Source organism: Cupressus sempervirens, chromosome 10, assembly GCF_028749045.1.
Source record: "Cupressus sempervirens isolate cs-2001-9-10 chromosome 10, ASM2874904v1, whole genome shotgun sequence".
Lineage (NCBI taxonomy): Eukaryota > Viridiplantae > Streptophyta > Pinopsida > Cupressales > Cupressaceae > Cupressus > Cupressus sempervirens.
This window is the reverse complement of record NC_143127.1, coordinates 203,524,219-203,547,214: the sequence shown is the minus strand read 5'-3', so window position 1 is coordinate 203,547,214 and position 22,996 is coordinate 203,524,219. Positions and strand designations below refer to the sequence as shown.

General features: G+C 37.2%; 1 protein-coding gene across 3 annotated transcripts in view; it reads left to right on the top strand.

The window, feature by feature from the left end:
* LOC149533332 (uncharacterized) overlaps window positions 1–22,996 on the top strand; it is a 101,608-nt gene that overhangs the window by 23,226 nt on the left and 55,386 nt on the right. For 2 of the 3 annotated variants that reach the window (XM_089804185.1, XM_089804186.1), the window contains exons 2-3: window positions 5,460–5,872; window positions 6,316–6,525. In XM_089804185.1, the coding sequence (XP_089660311.1) occupies window positions 5,460–5,872; window positions 6,316–6,525 (623 nt within the window). The remainder of the gene's footprint in view (window positions 1–5,459; window positions 5,873–6,315; window positions 6,526–22,996) is intronic. The other variant, XM_089804187.1, reaches the window with a different exon arrangement.

Sequence of the window (22,996 nt, the reverse complement as noted above, 5' to 3'; positions counted from 1 at the left end):
CTTGTGCTCAACAATATTCTAATGTAAGGTGTAAGGTGTAGTACGCTGATGTTTAATCCCATGCGATGCATAGAAGTTAGGGAACTCAAATGAACAATATTCTCCAACGTTGTTGGACCTAAGAGCAACGATCTGACAACTTGACTCTTTTTCCACTAAGGCCTTGAACGTTTGAAACATGCCGAACGCTTCTGATTTATGCTGAAGAAAACACACCCACATTTTCCTATTGAAATCATCAACAAACAAGAGAAAATACTTGCATCTTGTGATTGATGGACTGTTCATGGGCCCACAAACATCTACATGGACCAACTGCAAGAGCTTAGATGCCCTCCAAGCATCGTCATCTAAAAACAGAGTCTGATGCTGCTTCTTAACTTGACATGTTCCACAAACTCCATGATTTTGTGCCTGAATCTCAAGTAACCCAACTACTAGATTCTCTCGTGCCATCTGAGAGAGATAGTGAATATTCAAATGCCCATATTATTGGTGCTGATTGCTGATGGAAGTAATTTTGGCTGTCATGGCCTACTTTGAAGATTCATATGTAACAATGAGTCTATATAGACCATGATCTTCAAGACCAGTTGCTACTGTAGTGTGTCGCTGTCAACAATAGTACACCTATGCAAAGTGAAAACAACTGTAAGATGAGGAGAACAAAGCATAATTTGAATGATTGACAATAAATTGAGCTTCATACTTGGAACAAAGTACACATTGAGAAATGTCAACTCCCTCCCATAAAGTGAAATTTGTATATTTCCTTTGCCAACAATTGTATGCTCGCCTCCTCCGAAAATAAAAAAATTAGAGAAAGGCGTGAACTTTGTGAACCAATCCTCACAATATGTGAAATGCCAAGACACACCAGAGTCAATGTACCAAGCTAAGGATGTTGCATGATCTGATGGGCATGTGGCCATGAATGCATATGAGGTACGCTCCTAATCAAAATGCATTGCAACTTGGGCCTTCTGTTGATACCCTTCCTTGTGCCGCTACCAACTGTTTTTTGCAGTCAATCTTCATGCGACCAAACTTGTGACATAATTGCACTGAACATTCTTCTTCTTGGAAGAGGCTTGAGGTTTACCTTTATTCTTATTTGAGGCTTAGGTTATGAAGGCCACTTGTTCAGAAGATAAGGAACTAAAATGACTTCTAAACTATTACTTCCATCTATTTTGCTACAAAACCTTGGTGCAAAGATCGAAGAATGTCGTATTGAGCATCTCTTTGAAGTTCTTGTAGTATCAAGACAGGGGTTTTCATTGTGATCACTACCATATCTTCTTCCTCCATCTTGCGACCAATAGCCTCTAACTGGTCACATATGTCCTTGATTTTCACAAGATGTGTTTAAAGAGATTCCTCATCATCCATCATAATAGAAAACGACATATTCTTTAGAAAGAAAGCTAGGCTCTTGTTGGATGTCTCATTAAGAACCTTCAAGATGTCCTAGATCTCTTTAGCTATTTTATCAGAGGGTACCTAAGGGCGCTGATCATTGGTATTAGAAAAGTATCGTGTGGCCCTGCTTAGTATTAGAAAATCGCTAATAAAAAACGACTGAAAATTGCGTGCTGGTTTTTTGTAAGTCGCACGGGTTTTATTGCCGAAAACACATAATGGTGCAGCGGAAATAGGGGATAAATGAAGACAATGACAACACTAGTGTGTGAAGAGAATTGCGTTGTTAGCTGGAAGAGAATATTGCCAAAAATGTGGTGCTTAGACAAAAAGACAAAAGCCCATGCGATTTTTTCTGCTAACACAATTTTATTTCAGAATGCTTGGACCTTTAATATTTGGTGGCAGACTCGTGATTTTGACCCACATATTGACATGCAATTATAATTTGGATGTGCAGTAAGTCCAAAACAGGTTTGACCTAGATTGCATAAAATGTGGTGAAAAATTAATTTCAAATTTCACCTCAAGGAAATTCGCCCAAAAAAATTTACTCTCCTATACCTTGAAATTCTAACAAACGGAATGAGGAATTGTAATAACAATGCACAATTAAATAGAGTTTTATAGATGCTAATAATAACATGAACCAAAAAGCCGATTTTCTAAAACAGAGACATCTAAAAATAGACTAAATTAAGAAAATTAATAAAGGAAGCCTAAATGACCATCAACTAAGATTCTAGAACAACTAGCTAAAAATAGCAAAAACCTAAGCTACTAAAAATATTAAAAATACTTTAATAAAGAAGTGTAATAGGTTGACTAAAAAAACACATGAATGACCTTGTTTTCGTATCATGCAACTTTTATTTGTATACCAAGTGGTGTAGGGAAGAGACATGCCATTCCATTGACCTTGATGATATAGATCCACATATAGATTTGATTTCTGATGCTGTGTCAATAGTAAATACACACACCAACACGTGTAACTTCGTTTTATCACTCATTTTTGTGTCCAACATGTAGTTACTTTTTCAATTTCAGGAGATCCAACTTCTAGGGGTCATAAATTTTGAACTGTGTACCTCTTTTGGGAAACCTCTTTAGACGCTCTACAATCGAGACTGCATAATGTTGTCGTGAACAAGTTTTGATCCCTTCTAGAACCTCTAAGGCCTTTGCAGTCGAGTTCAAAGTTTTACACCTAAAAAAATGCCCCTAGGCCTCCAAATTTGAGTTCAAAGTTTTATACCTCTTAAAACTGGCTGCCACTTGTGACCAAAAGGTTGAGACGTTTTCCTAAGAATCTCCCCCTTGTCGAACACTTTGCAAGAGAAAATGGAGCATCTACACCATGGTTTAATTGCTTGGGTTCGTGAGTACTATAGACTCTGAAGACGATCTGAACTTCTCTGTGCTCACAACCTTTGTTAATGAATTTGCAACATTCATCAAAGTCTCTACCTTCACTAGCTTTATCCTACCTTCCTCAACCATATCTCTGTCAAGATGATATTGAACATCAATGTTCTTGGTTTTGGCATGAAAAGTTAGGTTCCTTGCTAGGCAGATTGCACTTTGTCAATCACAATGGGCTGTTACCGCTCCTTGTTTTAGTCCAACATCTGAACACAATCTCTGATCTCAAATGACTTCTTTATAAGCATGAGTAGCTGCCATATACTCTGCTTCTATAGTGGACAAATCAACTACAACCCATTGCTTACTTTTGTTCGTTCTCAAAAAGAGGTCAACTGATAATTTTCTTGGAGTGAACAATGCTTTGCATGTGGAATTCCATCCATGGTGATTAAGAGAGCCATAGATGGATTGTTGAGAAAAGTGAAATCCTGTTGAGCTAGGCAGTTGACGACTAGGCCTTGATATTTGTACCTTCCTAGAATCTTAGTGGTAGCAATTCTCTGCAACATTTTGCATTGAGTGTAAATGGACATGGATCCCACTTTCAATATCCAAATGAATCTGTGCTTGTTGGTTCCAGCCTCAAGGCGAGCTCTCTGATTTTCTTTGTGAACTAGTCACTAGACAGTGGAGCCCATGAAAACAAACAAGATTGAACATTCAAGCTTGTTTTCAAGCCATTGCTCACACATCAATATCTCAAAGTTTGATCCATAGTTGGAAAACGCGGACTCGACAACCTACCAAAATTGGACTCAGGGTCAACAAAAACTCTAGAAAGGATTCGACAAAAGAAAAAACAGCATTTTTACTAAAAATGAAAAGAAATTAATGCATTTAGAGAACATAAGAGCCATAAGTGAAACACTACACATCATATGAAATCCAAACACTCAATATTTGAAATTTCATCATTCATATTCATAGCTTTTAATAGCAGCATAAGTTTATAAATGTTTACAAAGTTACATATATTGATATGGCCAAATGTAAAAATCGCGAACTAAAGACTGCATCTTCCTCTTTCCTCTCCTAGCGGCATCTTAATGATGAGTTGATTCTTCTTCTTCAAGATCAAAGTCCTCATCTTTGTCTTCTTCCATTTCATCATATCATTTAATGTTGTTGTTTCTACTTCTGCCACTCCTTGTAATTCCCCCATTTTTGCCAGCATCATAATTATTGCAAAAAAAACTTTATTGCCTTTGATTGATATGTCAACAAAGTTATAAACTTTATAACTTTTATTTTATAATTTTATTTTAAGTCTGACTTCCAAGTGCAGAGCCCACAAATGGGTCAAAATGTTTCTTTTAATGTTTTTTTGGGTTTAATATATATTTTTAAATTAGAAACTTTTAACAGTCCCTGGGACGGATAGGAAACTTCAACATAGTTCTCAGGACAGTCAACATGATTTGGAAACTCGTCGACCATTTCTAAAGTTTTTGGGAGGTGTTTCTAATTATTCTATTTGAGTGGGGACGGCTTGGAAACGTCCCCGACTGCCCCCCTGTCCCTGTTTCTGAAACCTAGGGCTTAGGGCTGGAAACGTGTCCCTAGGTAACATAGATCTTATATAAAGTTTGTGTTTTTTACTGGCCCCAAACAAGCTTTGCGGAACCCATAAAAAATAATACTTGTAATCTTTTTCGCCTCAGCTCTTTAGATAATGCATATGTCAACTAAGCATCAGACACAAACATTTGCATAAGATGAGAAATGCGACCAAGAATGTTTTGCAATGTGAGGAAATTACTAACAAATCGTGTTACTCCTGGTCGAACAAGGTCTTTGCCATTTCCGTGTTTTCTGATCAAAGAAAGAACCCAAGTATGGTAGTAGATGAATTTGGTGGCACTCTAAGCATCTTTGACTACCCTTTTTACCTATCCAATCTTCTCAATGTCCAGAAATGCGTAGCACAAGGACTCCATGTAATCGTGGGATCCCTCTTCATAAGCATTTTAACTTTAGCTACATATGCAGCTGCATTGTCTATGATAATTTTGATAACATTCTCAACTCCAACATCTTGTATCACCCTATCTAATAGAATACACAAAGTCTCAGTGGTTTTGATTTCACGTGAGACATCAGTGAACTTTAGGAATACCATTGCACCATTAGAAACCACCAAGAAGTTGATGAGGGCTCTATTTTGTCGATCTGTCCATCCATCCGATAAAATGCTACATCCTTTTTTCCTCCAAAATCTTTTTTGATCAATCACAACTTGTGTATTTTTTATGGATTGCTCTAACAATGTCCCACTGAAATCTTTAGTTGTTAGGGTCTTAAACCACTTGCCCACAACTGTAACTGCACAAAGCAAACCTTCCCAATATGGGCTGCTTGCTGAACTGAAAGATAAATTTTTATAATACCCAAAATTTGCTGCTTCTATTATTTCTTTCTCACATTTTTCTCTATTCTTTTGGATACCTTCAACTGAAGGTTGTGCTCTCGGAACATTGCATGGAACAAAGTAATGTACCTTATATGTCTTGTGTAAGAGTCTTACATGATGGTTTTAGTTATAAATTCAGGTAGCATTTGAGAAAAATTAAAAAATGAACACTAAAATTCATGTTTCCTTTGCATTTCAGGTGTATCTTGGGTTAATGCGCCATCTATGTTCTCTGCAATATTTTTGAAGCATGCTACAAATGAAAACAGATCTATTGTGTCTAGTAAAAACAAGGATCAGAAGATATTAACAACAGAGAAGATGAGAGTGGATAAAGAAAGGCCATCTTTTATTTCAATGCCAATGTTGACTTCAACAGGCTTTTCGAGCATGAGAATGAATGCAAACTGCACTTCTCATAGTACGCTGGATATGCCACCTGCAGAAGAATTAGTAGAGTATGCTTCATTTCCTACAGAAGAGAAACTTAAAAATAGTGAAATTATTAGAGACCCTGAGATGTTTGTGCAGAAAACAGCGATTAGTAAAAACCTTGAATATAAGCAAGAAATGAAGAAACTTCCATGGTGGCTGGATCTTCCGTACATGTTGGTATGTGTAAATTTTTAGTTTATTGATGAACATAAAATTTTCCAAGTCCATGGAATTTATGCAACAAGTGTTTTTGGATACAACTGTAATTTTTGGTAAGTTGTCTTGAATGTGTTTTATTTTTCCCTGCACTTCATTCAAATCCCTGTTTCTTGAAATATCTTCACTTGAAAATAATTTTGATGTTTTATAGCACAACCCTTTGATTTTGGTAGTTTCTGAGCTACAATAATTTTTGGTCAACCCTTTCAATTTTGATCCCTTTTGTTATCACTTATCCATCTGCCATTTCCTGGTCTTTAATGTTCATAAACCTAGCCTTCTCCAACCAAAATATTTAGTGATGCATCACTACTTTAAAACTCTACTCAATTATTTATTGTAAGGTTTTCCAATCATCCTATATCACTTGTTGATGACATTATATCTGCTGTCATTTGCAGTGCATTGGTCTCCATAGAAATGATGATGATAATGCGCTGAAAGGCTTATATTCTCTACAAATGGCCTCAGTTTCTGAATGTCCCTCTAGGCCTCGGCACACTATTACTTTTGAGGATCATGCCGATGCTAGAAATTTCTGCTGCATCCTGCAATCACATTTTCATGAACTGGGAGATACCAGTGCACTTGTTATTCCTCTGTCAACTAAGGTAACAAACAGTGAAATTTTATGCATCACTCCTAAGTATTCTGTGTTCAAAGTTTTGTTTGCATTCACATCTCATCCCTAAACATTGAGAAAAAATGAAAAACCTTCAGATGTTACAAGCAGAATGTACCTACTTGAAAGCCTAAATCTCAAAGCAGTTATTGTGATCTTTATTTTCTCGTTTAATGTCGTAATGAATATGGATAGTTAAAAGTGATGGTTTGGAAATATTATTTACTTTAAAATTCTGCACCAAGGCTATTGAACTCTTAGATTCCAGAGTCTATCCACCAATAAGTCGTTATGATCTCTTAAGAGAAACCCCTCAAATAGAAGAGACTTAATAGTATTTGCAATTTAAATCAATTAATGGTAAAACCAACTGTAACTACCCTGTTAATTTTAATTTCCTTAGTTAATAGAAAAATCAAGATCGTTCCACATGCAAAAGATATGAAATGCAACGTGATCTGAGGGCAAAGGGGTGACACGCACACTTTCATACTGGTGCTATCTGATCGGTTTCCCTGTTTAATCCCAACTTTAGCTGGCCACTTCAGTGTCAATCCCTAGCTTGATTGGCACTCTTAAGCTGGCTCATGACATAGAAGGATGGAGCTTAGGTGAGGCTCACTGCCAAACCTTGATGTCACCCTTTGTTGGCACTCAAATCTATTGGCCCATCCCTAGTTGGCACTCTGCATCAAAGTGTTTGTTGATGCGAGTTTTGTGTCACTACATAACATATTAGTAATTGGATGCTTGATACAGAATATCAAATACACAATTCCTCTCTTGAAAAGTTATCTCTCATGGGACATGAGTATAACTCCAATGTTCCTTACACCGTTGGATACTCGCTCAGTTTTATCAATGTGATTTGCTGGTAATCACGTAGGCGGCCTTACGTTTTCTTGTTTGAGAAAAATTTGGATCTTGGTGAGAAAATGGAGATGGTGGTTCGGTGTGAATGCTAGATGATGTTGATGGCGCGATGATGGCAATGTAGGGTGAATGGCGATGGAAGGTGAGAATGCCGATGTTTTGGTTTACTTCTCCAACTAACCTCTTCTAAGCATGAAATTAGGCTACTCAACTACTCCTACTCCTAAGAATGGAAGGTTAGCAGATGGACGGGGATCGAATCTAATGAAGGCTAACCAGCGGCCCTACCTCCATAGATGCAACGCTTCAAAGGAAAGTAAACTAGATCACCACACAAAGCCTCCCAACCGGCCGCTAGGATGCTAGTGGCCTAGTGTTGACCCCTATCAAACATCTACCAAAGCTACCATGCAACTATCCATTTTATTTTACTCTTACTCTAACAACTTGAAATGAAATTGCTTCAACTTGAAAAGAAAATTTAACTATGTGGAAGTAGAAAACATGCAATAACACCCAATGTTCTTAGTCAACATGCAATGAAAAAGAGAGCACTTTGGTATTATTTTCGCAACAATTTCTCCAACCCCCCCCTACTACAAATGAGAGCCAATGGCCTTATATAGAGGTCCAAAATACAATGGACGGTAGAGATCAAAACAAGATCGACGATCCAGATTGGATCCCAAAACCCTAATTAGGGTTGCCACCCCATCGGCCAATGAGAAGATGCCACCTCATCAATGGACCAATGAAAAAAGTGCAAAAGTGGCAACCAATGAGAAGGCACCAAAATGGTGGCCAATCAGAAACAAACACTTGTCCTATTCTAGAAGAAAGAGAAAGTTGCCACTTGGGCTTACATAAGATGATCTTCTAATATAATTCTTCCTTTTTCTTTTGTTCTTTTAGCTAAGGCAATGAACTTAGCTAGCCTTTCGTTAACTTCTTCCATAGGAGGACAAGGTGTGTGCTTCGCTCGGAGTTCTGCTGACTTTGCCACGCTGTTTGCTGCTTGTAGTATCCTTTCGTGATCCTTCTCATATTCCTTTGCAAACCCAATAAAAGCATTGAGGGAGGAAAGGGTGTTCAGATGTTTCCTTTTGACGGCAGCCTTTCCTAACTCATCCAATCTCGATCCAAATCCTGTCTCACTGACATCCTCCTCTCTAATACCCTCAAAATCAAGCGCCACCCCAACGTCGCTCATCATGGTCGAAATGGAAGTGTCGACGCTTGGGCCGTGTTGTGCAATCTCATCATGAATTTCTTCAAGTGTTCTGAATCTGGTAGTCAATGCGACATACCAAGATTCAACTATGCTCAATCCTCTCTCATCAACCAACCAGGCTCTTTCCAAATATGCCTCCGGTAGCCTAATGAACACCTGCAGCCTAGGAATAACCAAATCCTTGATGGGAAGAAAATTCTTCCATTCCTCTTCAAATAATCTGAATTTGTTTCTAACAGTCACCAATGACTGGAATGTTGAGATGAAGGAGGGCAAGAAATTTCGCCCATCTTGGATTGTATCATAGATCCAACCCCTTACTTCATGTAAGTGAGCTGATACCTCTTCTGAATTGCTCCCGCTGTCTTGAGGAAGGGCTGCCTGATGCAGCTGTTGGATTGGCTGGCAATCTCTCCAATATTTGTTTTCGGCCTCCAACTTTACTATCTTTTCGTTTGCCTTCCTCAATCTCTCTCTGATTGATGCTATGCCTTCCTGAACCTCCTCACATTCCATATCATCTGTATTTCTTCCCAAATTATGTTCTACTATTTCGTACTCCTGGGCTGCAATCTCATCCGCTGCCTTATTGACTGTTGGTATAGCAATCGGAACCCTTTGGTGACCATCACTGTCGCTTCTGATTACCCTTGCCACCGTATTTGCCATCTGTTTTTGGTTCTCGCTATCATCCTTTTCTATTAGTCCTTGGATATCATCAACTACGTGAGCCATTACCACCTCGCCTCTCGGCATAAGCATTTGCCTTAACCATAGTGGTGCAGTGCATCTCCCCAAATCCGGATTCGGTTCGACCAACAAAGCATCACCAACGGCCTTAGAGGCCTGACTTATCTCTTCAATATCAATCGGCCCATCTTCTTCTCTACTAGTTTCTGCCATATTTCCTTGCTGGTTCTCCGAGAGAGGGGAGTACTCCGTACTTTCACTGTAGCCACTTGATTCCGAATCAGAGCTCACCTCCACTGCGGCCCCTTTATCACTCGAATTGACCTCTTGGCTTCTAGCCTTAGTTATACTCTCCCTTGACAGCGCTGCCCGCTGTCTCTTGGCTGGAGGTTCCGAACGTTTTTGGCTTTTCTCTACCTCCAAAGCCCTCTTCTTGCTATTTCTAACTGTCTCCGATTGCCGGCCACTTCCTTCACCCTTCTGTCCGATTGATTCTACTAGACCTTCCTTCAGTTTCATCATCTCATAAGTAAGGAGAACCTTTTGTCTTTGTAGCTTTCTCATCTTGGCATTATACCACGACTCGGTATGCAAATCTACTGTCCTTGTGACTGCCTCCAAGGAAGGATCCTGATGATCGTCCCAATCCACTGGATTCAACTCTGTTCCAACTACTGTCTCATAGTCTTCTCTCAACACACTACGATCATCCTCCAATTGATCGGGAATATCAAGGCCTCTCCATCTGATATCTCTCATCATGTTCACCGACAATCTCGAGAAAGCTAGCTTTCTCACGTGAAAATCATCCTTTGCATTGGCCCAAAAGTCCTCTATAGTGGGAACATGCTTAAATTCGCTTCCATGAGATGCCTTGATAAGACCAACAGGGTCGAATCCTTGCCTTGCTCTGTACCATCCTAGATGATACCACTCCAATTCCTTTTCCGCAGCCTCAAAGGTGGCCCGATTTGGGCAACTATCATTGCCAATTATAATTGAGAAGGAAACGCCTGTTTTCCCCTCATTCCTCATTACTCTATCATAGTGCTCAAGCTGCCTAGCCAATTCCATCAAAACTACCTTGTCGGGCGGGTATCTTGGAAGCCTCTTGGGACAAACTGTACTTCCTGCCACTCTAATGTATGTGAATTGCGGGAATTGGATGAACCAACTCCCAAACTTCTTAATCCTTGCTTCTGCTTCCGATGAAAGTCTCTTAGCAGGCACCCCTTGTAATACCCTTACTGTCTTCATGGCGAATGCATTGCAAAACATCTTGTAATCCTTGTTATTGTGCAAATGAAGCTGCGGATAGCATTCATGCACCAAATATTGCCCCGGCCCATTACCAATCTCTCCTAAGGCCCTAAGTCCCGGACTCTCATACAATCTAGCAATTAAGTAAAACAGATAGGATCCCATGTAGAATTGCCTTTGGTTTTGAACTGTTCTAAGTTGCAACTCTAAATTTTCACTTATGATCCTAGCCCAATCAAATTTTCCTTTTCCCTTTTCAATTTCATCAATGAAGAAGTACATCCAGTTTTCGAATTGCATAGCTTGAGCTAGGCCCATGATCCGGCTGAGAAGAACAATGAGATTGCCATATTCCGGCTTGAAATCTGCCACTGTAAGCCTTGTTGATTTGTTAACTCCTTTCCTTCCTTCGTGTATCCAATTCCGCTTTAGATGTGAGAAGTAGGCCTCTTGGTTACCTTGAAATGATTTGGCCGCCTGATCCACCATTACAACTGTCATGCCCTTGCTCTGGGGAATATTAAATGTCTCTTCAATTGCTTGTTCGCCAATGTTGGCCAACACTCTCTTCCCTTCGCCAAAAATGATGGATTTACTGTCTAGATCAAATCTGGATGCACACTCCATAATCAATTCCGGACAAGGCAAAGTAGGAGGAAAAGCTGCTGCATGTACAATTCCGCTCTTGTATATCCTCTTTGCCAAGGGGGATTGTCCTTCCTTTAGTCTGTCCCTCATCCGTATCATGTCCACTGTAGCGATATTAGTATCGGTTATTTTCTTCATTTTCGAGAAGAAGGAAGTTTTGGGCGTCATATCCTCTTTGTCTTTCTTAGCGTTTGCCCGCTTGGGATTCTTACTTGCACTATCATCCTCCATGCTCGTCGCCCTATTACGGGATGGTAGAGTGGTGGACCAAAAGGCAAGAAGAACCAAGTAGTGCAATTCTTAGAAAAGAGCGAAAGAATGGATGTCAGCTTAAGCACTCCTTGCAACTCTAGATGATGACTTTCACCTTAACTAATAATCTTACAGCAACTTTTCGGAACCCGGGATATGACATCAAAGAATTACAAATCCCTTTGCAAATTAGAAAACAAAGCCTCTAAGCTTATCCAACACTTGCCTTCTATGCAAAAATCAAACTTTCATATGTATCTCTTCTCCCAACAAAATTGCCCAAATCTGATATAAAAATTGCAGGCCCTCTAGAAAATCAGAATTTTGTCTTCCACAAATTTCGGCGCTCACAAAATTCGGCTCCCACAAAATTCGGCTAAGCATGAAAAAAAAAATCTGCCCTTCCACAAAATTCGCCCAAGCAAAGAAGGAGCAAAATCTGTAAAATCTGCCACCTAGGGCACAAATCGCAGCCCACAAAGTGGAGCAAAAATCCCCAAAAACGCAAAAAATCTGGCCCTTAGACAAATCGCCCAACAATGGCAATGGAGAAATTGCCCAAAAATCGTCAAAAAACTGCCTTTCACCAATTTTGCCCAAGTCTGGAAATCTGCCCTTGCTTCAAATTCGCCCAAGCATGAGGAGCCAATGAATTGATGAAAATGAAATGGGAGGGGACTCCCTTTATAGCAGCTTTCACCTTCCTCCCAGGCTGGCCGACTTGGTCCTATAGAGGGAAAAAAAAAAAAAAAAAAACCAAAATTAAAGCTAAGTTAGTGGCCCACTTTAAATACTTTGCCAAAATTTTAATTTTCTAAAATGAAAACTGCACTTTTAATTTACTAATTAACCACAAATTGCAAAACGAAATTGAATGGTGCCTTGGGGATGCTAAAAATTTCTATTTAATGAGGGTTTGCTAATTAATACATCCTTGAAGTTGAATTTTGGCTAACCAAAAGCCATTTCTTAATATTAATTTACCAATTTCATTAAATACCAAAAGCTTTCAAGGCAAATTTAATCTATTAAAGCCAATTTTTGCAATTTTCCTCTAAATCGATTTTGCTAAATAATTAAAATTTTATGACAAAAAATAAAATTGCCTCTAGAGTAAAAATCGATTTTGCAATTTAACTTCATCTTACAAAATTAAATTCTATTTCACCAAAAAAATAAGATTTTCCAAGAACCTAAGTCTAACGAAAAATTTCCTTATTTGAAAATCATTCAAATTTACAATTAAATCCAAATTTTCAAAAGAAATCGTCTAAGTACAAAATTCACAATCTTATCCTGCCAAGTTGAAATCAATTTTGAACTTATTCGGCCTAAGGATAGAACTGATAGCTCTGGAAATCTCAAGTTGAAACCGGGCGAAAAATACATCTAACCTTCTCCACTGGCCCTAAAGGCGATTAAAAAAGGGGGTCCCCAAGATTTTGGGGCGATGTGTGAAAACCTCACAACAGTGTTTAACACAGTCAAAAAACTGTGGGAAGCCTCGTTGCCACATTTCACTATTCAGGTTTGTGCAAAGCCTTACAGTCTTTATCATCAATTTTCTCAAGGTCCTTGATGCCCATAGATTGAACAAGGTCTAGTTATAATTAATACCTACTTCTATTGAGTGCCATAAATGTTGCTGCCTTCATCCTTGAAGGTACTTCCCCGTTTAGATTGCTCATTGTTTTACACTCACCTTAAGAGATTAACACCTTGTTTCATAGCTTTGCATTACACACAGTGCATTTGGATCCTCTGGAGTTTGTGCATGGTATTAACAATCTGCACATTTCATACACCACATAGGACCTTGGCACTATCATGCCATGCTTCTTTTCACGCCATGTCAGTATGCCTGTTTTGTATTTTGAATTATTATTTATTCAGCTAAAGAGGTTTAAATAAATTATAGAAAAATATTTAGATTTATTTTCCACCTCATCCTTACATGTGAAGGATGATTTTTGTTATTAAAGCTGATTTTTGGAATGTTAGATTTTATAGTTGAATTGGTTTAGACATAGGAACAAGATTTCATTGTAAGATCTCATTCAGATTGTTCTTCAATGGAAGGGAAGAGTAGTTTTTTGATGAGTAAAATTGAATATAAGATATGGCTGTTGTACATATCAACAAAGTTAGTTCCCGACAGTGGACAATTGCCAATGGATGATAGTTCTCAATAACTGTTGGCTTTCTTGTATACACTTTTGTTGGCAACTTAATTTTGGAGACTGCGATTGTGGAGCTCTGCAATTATATTATAATATCTCCTGAATGAATGAAGGAATTGACAAACTCTTTGGAATTGGGTTCATCATAATGTTTAGTTTGCATAATCAATTTAATAGCACTAGGCAATAGAAACTTGGTGTCATTGCCTCTTTGAATCTTGGTAAACAATAAAGTACAGATGAGAATTGTGGCAATGTAATGGGATAGCTTGTGGATGGACTTGTGCAAGCCGTAGACAGCCAAATCTGATCATTAAATGTTTGATCATATTAAATTGTCATAACTTATTCCTCTAGAGTCGTGTTAATTTAATAATTTGTTTATTTAATTGATTGTCTATGTCTTCTAATTCATTTAATTTATCTAATGTCCTGGATCCTATTGAATTAAATGAGCCTCCAACTTTGTTTAATTATATGATTAATCCTGATTCTTTTATATCGTCTAGTTGATTAAATAGTTTGTATATTAAATCAAATCTCCATGCTTGCCAATCCACTAGGTAAATGTTAATTCTATAACTCTGATATCATATTGTTCTGAACAACAGACCGTCAGATCTTGTAAAGGATAAATATCCTTAAAAGGATTTACCTTTTATGTAACCTTATATGGTTGATCAAATCCACGTCTTTCCTTGGAACCATTCAAATGTTCTAATTTGCATAAATTATAGTTAGTTTATCTACTAACTAATTGTAAATTTGGGAGATGCCGTACTTGGCAACATAGTTAGGATTTTGTATAGAGGGCCGACCTAGCAAGAGCCATGTCCTTTCTAAGGACATGCCTCTTGGGTGCCTTCTAAGTAAGAGATAGGAATGTGGATAAAGGACACATGAATACAAGAAGTCTGCACCTTTAGCATTCTCTGCCTCATTCGAATTACTAGCATAATTAATTATATTATTGCAGAACTATACATCAGATATAGGATATTGTATCTACTGTATAAGATTGATATGGATCATCTTCAAAAAAGTACACAAGGCATATATCAGTTTGATTGTTCAGAATTTGTATAAACTCTACATGGTATCAGAGCTCTAGTAGTTGAATCTAGGCTCTGCAAATTAACACAAATTCCTATAAAGGTAAGAAGAAGCACTTCAAGAAGAAGGGTAATCAAAGAAATGACAAACCTAAGAAAGATCTATCCAAAATAAAATGCTTCAAATGAGTAAAATTTGGACACTATAGATCTAATTGCCTTGAGAATACAAAACAACAAGTAAATTGTACAAACGTTACCATTGAGAATCGTGTATTGTATTCTGCATTATCAAATGAAGTATCAAGCAAAGCATGGGTAATTGATAGTGGATCATCTTGACACATTACAAGATACAAAGAAGTACTAGATTCAATATCAGAAGAAGTTGATGACGAAGTTACCATCGGTGATAATTCCTCTCATTCAGTCAAAGGAATTGGGAATTGCACCTTGAAATTGAAGTCGGGTATTTCTATACATCTCAAAAGTGTACTCTATGTACTAGGAATAAAGAGGACTCTAATCTCTATTTCAACGCTTGAAGATGATGGACATAATGTTGCATTCATGGACGATAAAGTAATGACCCGGTCTAAGAACTCTTCATTTAAGAAATCAAAGTTAATTGGTCAAAGAAAGGGATTCTTGTATGAATTACATACAAAACCTAGTTAACCTATTCAAGCCTTAATTCATGAAGCTGCTGATATAAACGAAATATGGCACAAAAGGTTAGGACATCTAGTTTCAAGGCCTCATCGACTATGGAGAAGATGGTTACTGGTTTATTTAAGTTGAATAAAGATCATTCAAGCATAAGCAAAGGATGCACTTTGGGTAAGAACACCAAAAGTCCATTTCATGGTAGCACTAGAAAAACTAACAATGTTTTGCAATTAGTCCACTTAGATTTATGTGGACCTATGTCTGTTCCTTCTCTTGGAGGACTCTGGTGCTATATACTTTTTATAGATGACTTCTCTTGGATTTACTTCTTAAAATGTAAAGAATCAGAAGAAATCCTTAAGAGATTTAAAGAATTGAACCTTAACTGAAAACCTATCAGAACACAATATTAAAACTCCTAGGACTGATAATAGAGGGGAATATACTTTAGATTTGTTTAAAGAGTTTTGTAAAGAAGCAGGAATTAAGAGGGAGTATACTGTTTGTTATAACTTACAACAAAATGGGGTAGTAGAAAGGAAGAATAAATCAATTATAGAAGCCGCAAGAGCTATGATATTTGATCAAAATTTACAATATTATCTTTGGGCAGAAACCTCTTGTATTGCTGTCTATATTCAAAACAAAAGTCCTCACTCTCACCTAAGAGATAAAACTCCCAAAGAAGTCTTTACTAAGGTTAAACCTAATATAATCCATCTTAGGATATTTGGGTGCCGAGTATATATACATGTTCCAAAAGAAAAGAGAACTAAGTTAGAACCCTCTAGGAGGAAAGGTATTTTTGTATGGTATAGTTAAACATCTAAAGCATATAGAATTTTCATACCTAGTTAGAAAAATATTGAACTTAGTAGGGATGTAATATTTGAAAAAGATTTAGCATTCAAAAGAGCCCTAAGTTCTAAAGATCCCACACATTTTTCTGAAGAAAATCACGAATCTGAGTTTCAGAGGGAGAACATTGAAGAAATTGAAGATGAAATTTAAAACCTTAATCTTGAGGAAACTCAAAATCCTAAGAAAAGACCACTTTGGGCTATTAAGACTATAGAGGAAGCACAAGACTTTGCTGCACCATCTGGAACCTTCAGAGTAAGCAAAAGACTCAAAAGATTTTATAGTAATGCAACAAACATGAGTGATTTATCTAAATTAGAACCAACCAATGTTTCAGATTCTATTAAACATACAGCTTGGAAGGATGCTATGACGGAAGAATACCAATCCATTATTAAGAATGATGTTTGGGAAATTGTTCCAAGACCTAAAGGAAAATCTCGTGTTTCTTCTAAATGGATAATTAAAATCAAGCATGCTGTTTATGGTAGCATTGAAAAATATAAAGCCAAAATCGTAGCCAGGGGATTCTCTCAAAAAGAGGGAATTGATTATGAAGAAACCTTTGGTCCTGTTGCCAGATACACCTCTGTAAAGGTAGTTCTAGCTATTACAGCATCGAAGGGATGGAAAGTACGTCAGATGGATGTGAAAACAACATTTTTGAATGGAAAGATTATAGAAGAGGTTTATTTGGAACAACCTGAAGAATTTGAAACTCATATCACTAAAGTTTTTGTTTGTAGGCTCAAGAAAGCTCTCTATGGACTTAAACAGGCTCTAAGGGCATGGTATGAAAGAATTGATAAGTATCTCTCTAGTTTAGGATTCTCCAAGAATGAAGTTGATCCAAATCTCTATTATAAAAGGGATAAAGATGACATGATAATTTGGATACTATATGTTGATGATTTGCTAATAACAGGTGATGATTATCTTATAGATCAATGCAAGAAAGATCTAATCAGAGAATTTGAAATGAAAGATTTACGACTCCTTCATTACTTCATAGAACTAGAAGTATGGTAGAATTCTGACAACATCATACTTAATCAAGGCAAGTATAGATTAGCCATCTTGAAGAGATTTGGAATGTGGAACTGCAAACCTATGCCTTATCTACACAAACTTAAGGAAGGAAGCAGTTGCAGAATCACCTTCCATAGATTCTACTCTTTACAGACAGGTGATTGGGTCTCTTATGTATTTGGTAAATACAAGACCTGATATTTGCTATGCTATTAATGCCTTAAGTCAGTTTATGTGTGAGCCAAAAGAGATTCACCTAGTTGCAGTGAAATACATTATGAGATACTTACAAGGCACTCTTAACCTTGGGCTCAAGTATGAGAAAGTTGACTTGGACTTACATGGGTACACAGACTTAGGTTGGGTTGGAAGTGTTACTAATAAGAAAAACACTTCAGGATGTTGTTTCAGTTGAGGCTCAGCGATGATTTCTTGGATATGCAAAAAATAGACATTGGTAGCTCAGTGTTCCACAGAAGCTGAATACATTGCCGCAGCAATGGCCTCTTCTGAGGTAGTTTGGCTTAGAAAGTTACTTTTGGGATTATTTGGTCAACCCATAGATCCTACTATTATTCATTGGGATAATCAGAGTTCTATTAAGCTTTTTGTGAATCCAGTTTTTCATGACAGGTCCAAGCATATTGAAATTCCTTACCATTATGTAAGAGATACGGTAGACAGAAATATTGTAAAATTAGAATACATTTGCACTGCAGATCAGACAACAGATATTCTTACCAAACCTCTCTCAAGTGAAGATAGATCACTTCAGAAAAAGACTTGGTATGGTTGAATTATAATACATTTGTATTCTTTAAATTATTAATAAAATACTTTTTATTGTCAGGCTATTGACTATTATGGGCTTCACCATTTGTATTCATTATTTAAGAGGTGACGATCTCCAAGATAATGAACACTTGTATAAAAGACATTATGAGAGATGACGATCTCTTAGATAATGTACTGAACAGTAGAGAACTACTGTCAGATTTGAATGAGTTCAAGATCACATTGTGATATAGACATTTCTATGCCTATGGGTCACAACTTGGATAAAGTTAGAATTTAATCATTCTCTGAATTATATCTTGTGAACTGATAGATCTTAACTCAGGATCATATTGTGATATAGGCCTGCCTGTACCTATGAGTCACAACTTGGATAAAGGAAGAATTTAATCATTCTCTAGATTTTATCCTGTATATTGCATTCCATGCAATACTGTTATCACAAGTATAAGTGATAAGTCATATCACAGGTATAGTAATATGACTTAGTATCATGTGTTCTATGATACCATATGCTTAGAAGATTCAGATAAATATAGAGTATCAATCTATGCTTATTCATCTTGTTTGATGGTGCTAGTTATGTTATCTCTCAATATGATTATCAAGTTAAGAGGGAGTGTTAATTCTATAACTCTGATATCATATTGTTCTGAACTATAGATCGTCAGATCTTGTAAAGCGTAAATATCCTTAAAAGGATTTACCTCTTATGTAACTTATATGGTTGATCAAATCGACATCTTTCCTTGGAACCATTCAAATGTTCTAATTTGCATAAGTTATAGTTAGTTTATCTACTAGCTAATTGTAAATCTGGGAGATGTCGATCTTGGCAACATAATTAGGATTTTGTATAGAGGGCCGACCTAGCAAGAGTCATGTCCTTTCTAAGGACATGACTCTTGGGTGCTTTATAAGTAAGAGATAGGAATGTGGATAAAGGATACGAATACAAGAAGTCTGCTCCTTTAGCATTCTCTACATCATACAAATTACTAGCATAATTAATTATATTATTGCAGAACTCTACATCATATAGGATACTGTATCTACTGCATAGGATTGATATAGATCATCTTCAACAAAGTAAACAATGCAGATATCAGTTTGATTGTTCATAATTTTTAGAAACTTTATAGTAAATTGATTTAATTTATCTGAAGTCCAACCTATTTTAAGTAAATAAAACCATCTATTTAATTAACTGGTCTCTATTCTATTTTGAATTAAAAATAATTCAAATCATTTTTGCACCTGTAGTTACCAGTACTACATTGTCTGACATGTCATAATCCTTTTTGCAAGACTCTACAAGTCCTATTCTCTCATTGTTGTCCAGATCAAGTCTTATTTTGGCTAGTGCATCATCTAGCATACCTTTGCACTCAAGAACACCTTTTGTCCACATCTCTCCAATAATTGTATCAAGTTCACTAGGTATCAGCTGCTGGATGGACACTTGTGTTCGATTGGACACTCTCTATTAAACATTCTCAGGCTTACTAATACAACATCAACAATTTTATCCTTGTTAGTTTTGGCGAACTTGAAAATCTATTCTTTAAATGTATTATAGTTCCCATTATTCTTAATATCATCGAGAATGTATTTGAATGTAAGTTTCTTACCTTCTTTCATTGAGTTGAGGCTTATTGTCTTTGTTTCCTCTTTTGATTCTTCTTCCTTCGGTGAAGTTGGAGGCTTCTTCTTCTCTTTCTTTGTTGTTTTCATTTTATATGTTTCTACTGTCAAGGGCTTCATAGTAGTGGGGCTCTTCTTGCCGGTGACTTCCTTTTCCAGTTTTGGTTTGGGTGAAGACTCACCTAAGGGTTGTAGGTGAGAACTCTTCTCACCTTCTTCTTCTGCTTTTTCCTCTTCAGTATGTTGCATGTTTTGACGTCTTCTCTTCTTCTTCTGCTGCTTTTTCTCCTTGACAATTGCTTTTTGTTGCTCCTTGAGCTCTTTTATCTTTTCCTCGGTTGTTCCATTTTTTTTGTTCCTAGACAATTGGTGTTGCCAGTAGCTGCTCAATGTGTTTCCTTGTTTATATCTCGTCAACTTCATATGGTAGCTCCGTTAACTAGTGGGTTCGTGGTTGAATCGCTTGAACAATGCACATGTTTGTGCTTGCTAAGAAACAAATTTACCGTTTGTAGTCCATAACTAGACTCGAGCGTATCCTCTTCCTCCTGTACATCTCTGATTGAAAGTTCTTGAAGTATTTGTCGACTAGGTCAGGGGAATCATTACCCAACCCATTTTACATATTTGTCACTTGCATAGTGATACAACTCTTTGATCTCTGCTGGAATTTCACAAATAAAATAATTTCATTGTTGAAGTGAAAGAATATACAATCCAATATTGCACCATATTTGAAAATATGTGGATTGTTGTCCCTTTTAATCTTTCACAGATTCTCCATCATTTGCATATGTAGCCAACCACTAAAGTGAGGTGCCCTCAATTTTTATTTGGTGTGTTCCATACATCCCTCCACTTGTTGTGCTGTTGATCCCGCTTGACTGATAGAGCAGGTGAGCGATCACCATTGCTGCAAACTTCACCTTTTCATTTGTGATGTCCTTTAGGGAACACATCTTGTCGTCATGATGGCATCTGGTCAAATCTACGACTTCAGTTGGCTTATATTTTTTGATAGTCAAGTTTGTTCCTATTCCATTGAACCTTGTGACTCTCAATCACCTGTTTTGTGATTTTATAGGGTTTGTCGAGCCACATATACTAATCGTGCACCCTGCTACGCATGGATCTAACCCGCTCATCCTTAAAGAAATTTGGGATGTCAACTGCACAAGCTAGGGTTGTTTCCTCTAGCTCTTTGAATCTTGGTTTCCATTGGTTATTGTGATGGAACTCTTCATACTTCGTTATGATTTCTTTCTCTCCTAACCCGCATAATTCACCCTTTAGATAGGTGTTTACATCCTCAAATAAGTAATACATTGGCTGGGAGTGTGGATAGGGCTCCCATCATGTCTTTTTAATCTATGCTCTTGGAAATAGGTTCATAGATTAGTGGATCATTTTCCTTTCTGTCCACCAATTCAACTTCATACAGTTCAGAGTAGTGTTCCTCTGCCATTATTGGTCGATACACTGAATTGATTACTTTTACACACTTGATTGCACTTGTCTGGTTCTAGGGTTGTTTATCACTTCTTTCTTAGATTCACACAAAAGTTGCACTTTTGATAACTAGGGTTTGGCGAATGTGAAAACTCTCGAGATATCAAGTTTGCAAAGTGATGTTTACTATGTGACATGCCTATTTATAGATCCAACAAAAAAAGTAATTTTGAAGCTCTAACGGTAAACTTGTCTCTTACCTACCTCTGGCTTTGTGCGATAAATGCTTTTTTGATGACACGCCCAACGATCAAGTTCCATTCCTTCTTCACAGGCAAAGCATTTTAAATAGGCAACCACTTTTCAGTCTACCAAGGCATTGCAAGACTTGCTTTGCTTACATAACCCTTAAGCTTTTCTAACTTAACTTAATTGAGAAGTCTCAACATTTGCCGATGAGCCTACAACCTCTTTAGGTTTGTCTTCAACATCTTGTTAGAAACAATAGTCCACCAAGATAACTGAGAGGGCGGGGGGGGTGAATCAGTTATCCAACAATTATAACACTTATCTTCTTTAAACAAACTTAAACATTCAACCAAAGTAAACAACCATACAAAGATGCACATAGACAATTACACCAGATATGTTGACTAGGGAGACCCTTGATCAAAGGGAAAACCCTGGTGGGAATGATGCCCACAAGATGATGTACTAATATAAATATTCCTTGTTAGAGGATAGACCCTGTTAGGACTCTATTACAACATTTAGTACAGTGAATTCCTGTTAGGAGACTTTGAATCCATGTAAGGAGATTCCAACCCTGTTAGGAGTTGTATAATGTATGAAAGAAGAGCCCACTACCCAAACATGCAATTTCAACTATAAGAAGAGCTCACTGCTCAAACAAGTAATTTACTGGTATCTTCTTCTTTCCTTTGTACTTTCCTCTGTCCTGTCAACCTGACCAATCACTGTCAGACCTTGTAGACTAGGTCACGAACCTCGGATCCAAATACCAAACCTCGGATTACTCAGCAAAACCTCAGCAATGAAGTTTCCTTCACTTCCGCACTGCTCTGCTCAACTTCACATTTCACACTCTACTGCTTTAAGAACACTCACAATTTTCATTGATCCATTTCACACATATCATGTTAAAGGAAAATGTCGTTCTTTTATATCGAGTCCATAAATCAATTCCCTGAGTTGACTGTTAGTCCTTCTCAATTAATTATTATAGGACCTCACTAAGAACACGTTACACTTAGCGATAACCTTAATCTTCCGCCTTGCAACTTGAATATCTTTCCATACACGCAATATTGTGACGAGCGAGCTTAGCCATGTCATCCTCAACATGTCTTCTTCATGTCCTCAACCTTGATCCTCAAGATATCAACTTTGCTAAGAGATATAACAAGTTTACCAGAACATGCCTATGTAAACTCTATCTCAGAACAAACATCACCAAAACTTACATAACTTCTTCTAGACTTATCCTTTCTACTTCCGACGTTAATTGCATATACCAGATACTCCAAAATATCTCCCATAACCTTGGGTGGTTATCATGCTCAACTAGCCGTCCATACTAACCAAATCTTTCCGTTCTTCTGTCAGATACCATAGAAGACATCAAACATGCTATGTTGACATCAATGAAAAACTTAGTCATGAATGTAACATATCATCATCAAACCAATCTCTCCAATCTTGCTAATCTTTCAACAATCTCCCCCTTTGGCATTGATGGCAACATAGATGAAAAACATCTAGTTCCAAGAATACCAACAAAAGACAAACAATCTTCAAATCCTCTTC